The 10,444-nt window shown below is 40.0% G+C and overlaps 1 protein-coding gene across 2 annotated transcripts; it reads right to left on the bottom strand.

The window, feature by feature from the left end:
* Positions 1-1,537: 1,537 nt before the first annotated feature.
* lrif1 (ligand dependent nuclear receptor interacting factor 1) lies at positions 1,538-10,178 on the bottom strand. 2 transcript variants are annotated; one of them, XM_086278224.1, is made up of 3 exons: positions 9,627-10,178; positions 7,068-8,514; positions 1,538-5,739 (listed from the first exon to the last, which is right to left on the bottom strand). In XM_086278224.1, the coding sequence occupies exons 1-3, from the start codon at positions 9,641-9,643 to the stop codon at positions 4,813-4,815; spliced, it is 2,391 nt and encodes a 796-aa protein (XP_086134350.1). In that variant the 5' UTR covers positions 9,644-10,178; the 3' UTR covers positions 1,538-4,812. The 2 variants fall into 2 exon arrangements, with proteins under 2 accessions (XP_086134350.1, XP_086134352.1); XM_086278226.1 differs by lacking the exon at positions 9,627-10,178 and adding an exon at positions 8,634-9,089.
* Positions 10,179-10,444: the final 266 nt, after the last annotated feature.

The raw sequence follows: 10,444 nt of genomic DNA, 5'->3' as shown, positions 1-10,444 counted from the left end.
GTAGAGCGTCATCACAAGACTGCTCTAGTGGGAAATCTCAGATGGAGTGAATTACTGGAGCAGGCAGAGCCTGTGTATGTCCCTGGGCATACACCTAAGCGTCACCTACTCTGCCTCCAACAATATCCTGGGTTGAACGAAGGGAATGGTGGACCAGAGTCAGCGTGCAGCCTGAGTCCACATTATCTGTCCCGCCTCCATACACGGGACTCTCGACTGACGTGTCCTAGTTGTTCACATCTCCAGCACTCCAGCCCCAATGCTTGTGTGGCTCGCAGTGAGTGGAGTGCATTGTCCATAGCCACTGTGCAATGACTCAGACCCAGAGCTGCCTCCCTAGAGTTGGGACTGGCTGACTTGCCACTGCTGGTTTTGACCGACTCATTGATTCTCTTAGCTGCACTGACAGGTGGTTCTCCGACCGCTTCACCACGGCATGCGGATCGGCTGGTCGGTGGCAGCAGACCCACTCTGCTGTGTCTACTGGGAGCCCATCCATGAATTGCTCAAGGCCAATTAGGTCCACCAGCCAAACCTCTCCTTTATGTGAGTGCCTGGCGTTGCTCGGCCGCTGGGTCATGCACCTGCCTTGCGTAGGTGAAGGGCCGATTCTATGACCCCACCAGCTACCTTGTGCAGTGGTCCTCCAGTGTGAGTCCCAGTTGGTCAAGTATCAACCAAGGGACATCTTTAAAGCAGACCCTGTCAGGACTCTTCCAGACACTAAACCAAGGCACAATGTACATTTCAATTCCTTTAATTTTAAATATGTTTATATTGTCTATCCTGTAAAATAGTCAGATGTCTATTCATATTAATGTACAGAATTCACCTGCTTGCTGCTACTACTGCACATTCACCCAATGTATATACTATATATATATATATATATATATATATATATATATATAATGTTCTTCCTCTACACGCCCCCCCCCCAATTTTTTTGCACATGTCGAGGAGCGTGTCAGGCTACATTTCGCGTGTGTTATACTTGTATAACTATGCATGTGACAAATAAAGAACCTTGTACCTTGAACCTGTTAGGATTAAAATGATTAAATAAAGAAGTTTTTTTTTTATGATTTTCACATACACATCACATGTGCTCATTATGGGCTGGTGCTGCATGTTTTTGAAGGTCAGAAACTTCATTCAGTGCTATGACTGAATTGAAATATTGAGACTGATGTAGAGCGCAGAGGGTCTTTTTGTAGCATGTATACACATCACACCACATAAAAGTCAGGCTATTTTGTGGACCAAGGAACTCTGAACAAAATGTCCAGAAATTAAATAATAAATAGAATCAGAATTAATTATCAAGGCAGGGAGGTGTTTTTCTGTCTCTGTTTAAATGCATGTACATCCTTCCTTCAATTACAGTGCATTTAATGGTAATAAAAAGCAGATAATGAATTATGACACTGTGTTCATTTGCAAAAAGAAATCACTGTACACACTGTGATCCACACACAATTGAACTGTAATTAATGTATGTTACAGATAACAGACAAGAAAACAGCAAGAAGGCAAGTTTTAAATAAATGTTCATTTAGTGGAAATGGAATTAAATAAATCATGAATACATATTTTAATCAAAAACATGAAGAAACCTAAAACTGATGGTCACATGTTTCCAACAGAAGTCAGAGATGTCTGCTTCACTGCGTCCAATTCAGAACAACTATGTTTCATACCATTTGTAAATATCCACTTTGTAAAGACAAAGCTTACACTGTCTGTCATGATTCAGTACATGTTAGGCTGTGTTTGGAAAACAAATGAAAACATTATAAGTAATGTTTAGGATGCAGCTTACAAGCTGAAGTGGAACAGAGTGATTTAATCTATTATTCAAAAGTGAAGAATTAAGGTTTACAAACGAAAAAGTGCATCACTAAGCAGATACATGCTATTGTATTGTTCTACACAGCACAAGGTAAACCATAGCAAACTTAACTATAAAACATATAACCCTGTTTACAAAAATATTGTGATTCAGTTTAAAAATGTAAATTAAATAATACAGTATTCAATTAAAACCTTTGTGTAACTATAAATAGCAGAAAGACAACGATTCAAATATTGAAACAGTTTTGTAAGAAAATAAATATTAATTTAAAATGTTTAATTAATGACAGCAACAGTTTCCCATTGTGTTGCATAACCACTTTTTTAAACAACCCCTTTATTTCACCTTCATTTTAGGTTGGAAATACTGCCCCCATCACATGACCTGAAGAAGCCTCAGAGGTGAAACATCTTCACAAACCTAATGGAGTCCAGTTATCTCCTTGTATGTAAAGAGACACTTACTGGCAGGAACTGATGGAAAAACCAGGAATTTAGTAAAACTGCTGATTCAATCTGCGATAAGTCTGGAAACCATTACATGAAACCTTTCTGCACATCATTCATCAATAATGAATAACATAGACTCATTAATGCATTAATGAGATATGTAAATTACTACACCATTATAGGTTGCTAGCTTTTTATCTGTGCGTACTAACAATCGTCATGGAGCTCTGTAAATAAAGAATAGAGCAGCCATTAAAAACAAAGAAGAAAAAGAATTATAAGAACTAGATCAGTTATCTCTTTGGTTACCTTTTTAAAAAACACATAATTTCTCAGTTTTAGCATTTGATGTAAACTTTAAAATAATCTTATCAATAAAAAGTTATAGTTTATGACCTGTTTTTGAACTTCCATAACAGTTTTTGGAAACAGAGTTTGTTTTCAGTTTAATGGTTGTCAGAAAAAAACAAGAAACCTGACCAGTAAGAAACATGTAGTAAGTGTGTTGGAAAAGACATAAACTGGGTGCCACTTTAGCTCAGTGGGTAAGCAGAGGAATGAATGGGTGAAAAAGACAAGTTGTTTGAGTATGCTATATAAGAACCAGTCCATTTACCATTCACCGTGCAGGTGACCACATGACAAGAGTGAAGCAGCTGGCTTTGACTCTGACATCTGGTGTCTCTCTCTTATTCTGGTGTCTGTTTCTTTTGTTCTCTATCCATAGCTTGTGACCATGGGTGAGGGTACAGACACGGATCAACTGATAAACAAACTAGTACACATTAGTGATGGGACGTTCTGTATCGAGGCTTCGAAGCGTGTGTCGAGTAATGGAGGGGGCGTTTCCGCGAAGCGCGTATCGAGGCTTGCTTCATTTATGGGAGGAGCTGAAAATGATGACGTCCGAAGCCTCGCTGCCCGGCTGTACCACGTGACTGGTTCAGGAAGCGGTTCGAACTTTGCCGCAAATAATCATTTTCCATACTGCCAGCATAAATATACACAGTATACTGCCATCACTACAATATAGATGTTTTACACACTCCTTTTGTTGTTGACATTTACAGGCTGTGTGCAAAATGCCACACTCTTCAAATTCATGCCAACTAATATTTTTACGTCCAGTAGGTGTCCTGCTAGAGCAAATGAAGCTTCAAGAAGCTTCGCGTTGGGGTGAACCAATTGGATGAAAAGCTTCAGTGCTTCATGAGGCTTCATCTGCCCATCACTAGTACACATCACTGCAGATCCTGTCCTAGTTTGTCTATCAGTCTCCTGCTCCCCTCTCTCGGGGAAAAATTTCCCTGAGATACTTGATACCACTTAGGGCAGGGGTGTAGAACTCCAGGCCTCCAGCACCAGTGTCCTGCAGGTTTTAGATAGCACCCTGGGTCAACACACCTGAATCAAATGATAAGTTCATTACCAGGCTTCTGGAAAACTTCCAAGACATGTTGAGGAGGTCATTAAGCAATTTAAATCAGCTGTGTTGGATCAAGGACACATCTAAAACCTGCAGGACGCTGGCCCTTGAGGCCTGGAGTTCGACACCTGTGACTTAGAGTAACAATTCATCCAGCAGAACACCATATCTTCAGATTTGGAAATTCTAGTTCTTCTTAATACGGCTTGAATTTTGTCTGTGAATCGCTCCAGTGGGAGCTGGAGGAAACTGCCTGATGGAGTCAACAGAAAGCAAAGAGGAGATCCTTAGGCCACCAAGATGGAAGACGTCCACCTTAGTGGCCCTAGCACCTGCCAGTTAAGCAACTTTCTTTTTTTTAAATTTCTTTTATTTATAAGCTTTATTTTCATTTTTAAATTGGAAAACAGACAATCAAAACAAACAAAGCGAACAAACAAACAAAAAAGCAATTTTCAATTAAGACTTAATTCCATTAACCCTGCAACACCTCCTGAGAACCGAGGAACCAAATATCTTTTTTTGTAATGTCCTGCATTTCTGGAGCTAAAAGTATCACCCAAACTGGTGTGATATCAATGGAAAGGTTGGTGTGACTTATTATGGTAGCCCAAATAAGTCAAAAGATATAGAGCAAAAACAAATGTCCATTAATGAGGGCATAAATGAATAGGCTGGTTCTCAGGAGGATATACATACATTTTTGTGAGTTTTTGAAATTTCCACATAAATGTGATCCTCTGCCTCTCAAAAAAGCAAACAAAATGCAAAATGTAGCAAATATGATACAAATGAAAACTGCTAAAAGCAAATTAATATTTTTCCTGAAGGTATTTCATGGTTCAGGATTTAAAGGGTAAAGTTTCATGTTTGTAAATACTCTGTGTGTAATGATATCACATTATAGCCTATTGGACAAGTAAAAACCCAGCATTGATGTATATGTGTGGTGGGCTCCATGGAACATAAACTCACTTTGAGTCTCAGAAAGTGAATGTGCACGAGGAGGTGCCATTTTTGAGTCCATTAATCAATGAACTTTATAAGGACACGTGTGTGCTAGAAATACTGGACATTTTCAATCAGCTCACTTTTCTCTTCATTAGTTGCAACGCTGCCTCTTTCTCTGTCAGGTAATCTTTGAGTCTTTTGATCCGTTCCTGTCTTTTTAGTTCATCACAGTCCGTGGACGTTGTTGACAAAATGTTACTATAGCCCACATGGGCGACATAGTTCTGCTTGTTTGTGACTTTTCCACAGCTCATCATTCCATCTTTTCGAGGAACCTTTGCTCTTCCCCCTTTTTTACTCACCTGCTCTGCTGTAAAGTCCCACTTGTCTAGCTCCTCTAGCCTTGCCCTGGACTTGACTGCAGGATCCAGAGTAGTGGGCATGCAACATGGACACACAGTGCGTTTCCTGGTCCGTCCTATTCTCCTTGTGTTTCTGCTGAGATCCAACCAAGTCTGAGTCTGAAGATGAGCATCTGCATACTGTGATTGTGAGATACTGCCTTCATTTGTGGTAGGGACATCCTCACCACCTGGTTCCAAACAATCTGTCTCTTGCTTACTTTTACAGTCACATGATGCCCTGTTGTGTGAACTTTGACCTGAAAAGAACTTCTGTTTCCAAGGAAAAGGAGGAGGTTTCTGGTCCAGTTTGACATGAGAACATTTGAGAGCTCCAACACCTGTGTCAGGTGATGGTGGTAATTCCTTTCCAGTTTGTACTTTTACTCTCGGGATATCAGTATGACCACTGTTCATATTGGTTTCTTGTGAACTGCCACCTTCATATCGAAAAACATCTACCACTGGTTCCTCATTATCCTCCACTGACTTAATGGAGTCTATGTGCAGCGAATTTACAGGGACAGACTCAACTGATGGTTCATCAACCCTCTGAAGGCAAAGTTTAAGTTCAGCTGTTATCCCGAATATCTGCCTCAGCAGGTGGTCAGACAATTTGCGAGGCTTTGGTGCCACTGACTCAGGATTTGTAGAGCCCTGCAAATAGGGAAATGTAAAATAAAAATACCATTATCACACATTAAGCAAATGATCCAAGTACATTTAGTAGCTGTTTATGGTAACTTTTACTAAGCGGTCCAAAGAGAGGTCACTGCAAGTGAAGGAGGCCATCATTATTAAAGAGATGGCTAAAACTCTAGTGGTCGAATCAACAATCTGATACATTCTTAAAAGAAGCAATGTACTAGCAACACCAAAGGTCTGAAAGACAACAGAAGACAACTAAAACAAATTCTTTCCATGACTGAGAAAAAACCCACTCACAACATGCAACACTGTTGGCTAGCAATGTCACCTCACAGGAAGAGATGACCTGAGGTTCCTGGTTTATGCTGCGGCCTTTGTGTGCTGTGTGCATGTTCCTTCCTCCCACCGTCCACAGACATGCATGTCAGGTTAATTGTTCGTTTTAGTTGTTGATTCTAAACTACCCATGAATGTGAGGTAGGTAGAGTGCTTGGAGTGTAAAAATAAATAAATAAATAAATAAAGCAATGCATTTAATGCATGGTTAAAAATGTGGCTTGTACTCTAAAGTCAAAATTGCTCTTAAAGAGGTTGGGATGTCATTGTCAAGGTCTACAAGATCTTCAGAGGGTTTACAACAAGGTGCCACTGGTTACTTTTAAGAAGAGAAAGTCCAGAGTATATTTAGAAAACATCTGAAAAGAACCTGCTTAGGAAGATGCCACCTGTCAAACATGGTGGAGGCAATGCTAAAGCTAAAGTATGGTTGCCAGTGCTACCAGGTCATAGTATTTGCTGATCATGTGCCTGCTCAGAGACATAATGGGATGAATCTGAGCTGCACAGGGCTGTACACTCTGCTCAGATTCAGCCAAATGCTGTGAAGCTTAATAGGTAGCACGTTCCAGTGTAAACAAGTTAATGTAATACTGAAAGCTGAAAGTCTGCACTTTAATCACATGTTAATGAAAACTGACTACGGTGCTGTACAGAGACAAAATAAAAAAAGGAAAATAAATCCACGTTTTTCTATCATCCACGCTTCAGAAAATAAATACTCATTTTGTACATCACACAAGAAAACCGACAAGGTTAAGAGGTTGAACTTCCAAACGAACACTGGTGTGATCAGAAATACTCACCAGACAGAAAACAATACAAAAAACAATTACAAACAAACTTGAATTATCCTTCAAAAAACATAGACCAAACCACAGATCTGTAATGATTAGCTGCAGACCTACGTGAAATGTTATATTATCTAGTCTACAATCACACCTTAAAAGCATTTTTATTAAAACACTAACAAGTCCCAGAAGCATCAGAACTAGCCTTACCTCAGTTATCTGACTGTCGCTCTCTGTTTCACAGCTGCTGCTGGCCTCTGTTGGACTTTCTGTTTTTGCATCAAGCTCTACGTCTTGCAACTGCTGGGCAGAGGTGCTGTGAAGCACGTCTGAGCCACAAACACACGTTTCATTTCTATCTGACGTGTCCTGGCCGGCTTTTGCTCCTCTCAAAGCCATGTTTGAAGTTGTGCAGCGTGGTGAGCAGGACTCTGACTTGGGTGGACTATATGATACAAATATGACATTGTCTTCATCCAGATGAGAGACCGCAGGCACGTTAACTGCTTGTTGAGGTGACTCATCATCGTCACATAGATCAATCACCTCATCTGACTCCCTTTGCGTTCTAACATCTCGACTTGTTACAGCTGACTGAAGAAACTGTTGTAAAGAAGAAGATGGTGGAAGAATGCTTTTGCTGAGTTCAGACGCTTTAGTTGTTGTTGTGGTCTTAGATAGCGGGGTGCACCGTTTAGCTACAAAGAACACCTTGCCATTGCACATGACCAAAGCATTTTCTTGCCCTTGTGCACCATTGTCCTGACTCAGCTGAGAGGCTGTTTTTCTGAAGGTGCTGAGCTGTGTGGAAGAATTTTCTCTCTGTGCGATTGCTTGAAGAATCTCTGAAGTTACAGACGGACAGTTAAGAGGTTTTATATTTGGACCTGATGAACAATCCACTTCTTCTATCACCCAGCGTGTGGGGCTGTCGGGCCTTTGTGAAACCTTTGGAATCAGTTTTAACTGTTGTGTTCTTTGCTTTGGGTGAAATCCATAAGAAGTCAGTGTTGATGCATTGGAAAACATTCGGACTGAGTGTGGAGCGGTGTCCGTTGGCAGAGTCCCGCCTTGATTTATAGTGGTGACAGGAGTAACATACACTACACTGGGTAATGCTGACCCCGAGGAGGAGCTGGCAGAAGAAGTAAAAATCTGTTTCTGGATAGCTGCAGGGAGTCTGCATGCTGGAACGGTCTGGACTTGTGCATTGGGGGGAATCTGAAGATACTGTCCTCTCGGGAGTGCAGGAGATTTCACAGTAACTGGGAGCGGATTAAGAAGTTTTACTGGCATTCCAGATTTTTCTTTAAAAGTTGCCACTGACGGAACTTCAGCCATTAAATTACCAGTCTGCTGCTGCAGCGACTGGTTGTTGACTGAATGTACACGGTTGGACAAGACATTCATAACTGAAACCTGCTTCCTGATTATTTGCTGAGAGACAGAAGAACTCAAAGCTGTATCTGTGACCATGTTCACAGGTGCTGAGTTGATATTTATGGTAACAGCTTCCTGGGAAATTGGGTCCCTTTTAGTGTTACTTGTCTGTGGTTGGAAAAACTGTCTGTTCACCATTTGGACAGGAATCAGTTTCATGATGTTCTTTCCATCAGCTCCAATTGCAGGCATTGCCTGGTAGAAGACACCTCGGCCACTGAGAGAACAGAAGGAAGAACGGAATTAACACAAATATAAATATATGAATTTTATACAGTTATGACTTTATTATGTTGAACTCTAACACCTCCAAACAGTACAGATCTAAACCTTTACCAGAGTGGCAGAGAGTCCACTTATCTGATTTCCTTTGTTGAATTTGTGATAGTTGCCTGCATTTCTAAGCCAATATTCGTTTTATTACTCGCTCTTGTTGCTCAGAGTGGATGGAAGGCTTTAAGCAGGCACTCGGGAGCATACGTAGGTGTCACATGCATTTAAGAAGAAATTCATCCCCACTCTTTTACAAAGAAGTTATTCCACCAGCATAATTAGAGGCAACGGAGTATCTGATGCTGTATTTTTTTTTTTCTATTGGAAAAATAAAATGAGGTACGTCATTATTGTACTATTTTTACTGTTTTCCCCAAATTCTTAATTTTTGCTTTACTCCTAATAACTGGGAAGAGCTGTTTTACTGCAATGGGAGATCAATTATATTTCTTTTAATAATCAAGGGGTAACACTTTATAACATGACCCGCGAATAAGGCGCAAGTACCCAGTACTTAGGTGTCATTTGCAGGTAACAAGTTATTGTATGTCATTTTATTATTGTTTCCTGTACAAAACGTGTTACACGGAAATACAGGATACTTGCGGTCTAACAATGTAATTATTTTATAGTTTCCTGCAAAAACCTGACTCGGTACACGAAACTGCATGTAAGTACAGGGTACTTGTGCCTTATTCGCGGTTACCATCAAGGGTACATTACAACTGACAAGGTGTGCAGTACACAAAGGTACAAATATTTAAATACTGTTTCAAACAAGTTAATAAGAACTTTAAAACTTTAATGTGGGACTATATGAATGACAGATCGATCTCATATTTTGTAAGATTAGCTCATTGCAATTAATAATAATGATTAGAATATTTATACTTAGTATTAATAGATGGGATTAGATACTAAATATAACAGCAAACTGAGCCAGCCTATGATTTCTTATTCGGACCCATCATTAGTGTTGTCATGACTCCCGTTATGTTTAAAAGCACAAATCATCAATAAGGGACTGGGAGGCATTGAGCCATCAAACCGCAGTACCTGTAAATCGTATCCATCTGTCCCCTGGTGAAAAGACGAACGCTGGAATGTAATTTTTAGCTGCCGTAACGAAAAATGACTAAATTAAATACATAATTATTGGTGTGAGCTCCGTTTACACGATAGCTATAAGTTACTGGTAACGTCCAAACACCATCGTAGCCTCAGCGCTTGAAAGCTAGCCTTGGTCCAAATGTGTAATCGCCGCTATTAACCTCCGAATACTCTCGTTTAATTGCCATTAAAAAATGTTTTGACTGCACATTTTTCTCCCTGGTGCCTTTCATCAATGGATGTAATAAGTTGGAATCTCGTTTCCATCATTTCAGCCCTTCTGTCACATTATTTCCGGTTTGTTACGAGGTTGTGTTCAACGTAGCAAGCCATTTTTAAGTTTGTGTTGATTGTGTTTGTTTGTTTTAATCGCAGACTCTGACTTTAGGTTGAATATAGTGGTGTTCTGTCGTGTTTTAGCAGGGTTCATTATTCTTATTATTTACTATTATTTATTTTTCACGCAACACAAGACGAGTTAAATATTGTTAGCCTTTGTGGCTTTTGAACTCTCCCTTTTTACCAACTTCCGCTTGGCCACTTCCGGTTCCGTTTTGTGATACGCATATTTATTTATATATTTTCTTATATATTAAGTGTGTCTGATATTTAGATAACCTGTCATGAAGATGCACATTTCTGAACATGACACATGGTGGAGATGGGCTCTGTCTCCTTTAAACATGACACCCAATGTTGTCAGTGGGTTTTGGGATTGATGTTAATTGCAGTGTTCATTTTGGTAAACCATATCACCCCATGAC

Source organism: Aulonocara sp. 'chitande type north' Nkhata Bay, linkage group LG20 (genome assembly GCF_057382095.1).
Source record: "Aulonocara sp. 'chitande type north' Nkhata Bay isolate Kocher_YH1m ecotype deep benthic linkage group LG20, A_spYH_male_GT1.1, whole genome shotgun sequence".
Taxonomy (NCBI): Eukaryota; Metazoa; Chordata; class Actinopteri; order Cichliformes; family Cichlidae; genus Aulonocara; species Aulonocara sp. 'chitande type north' Nkhata Bay.
Note: the sequence above shows the minus strand (reverse complement) of the source record. Positions and strands in the feature narration are given on the sequence as shown.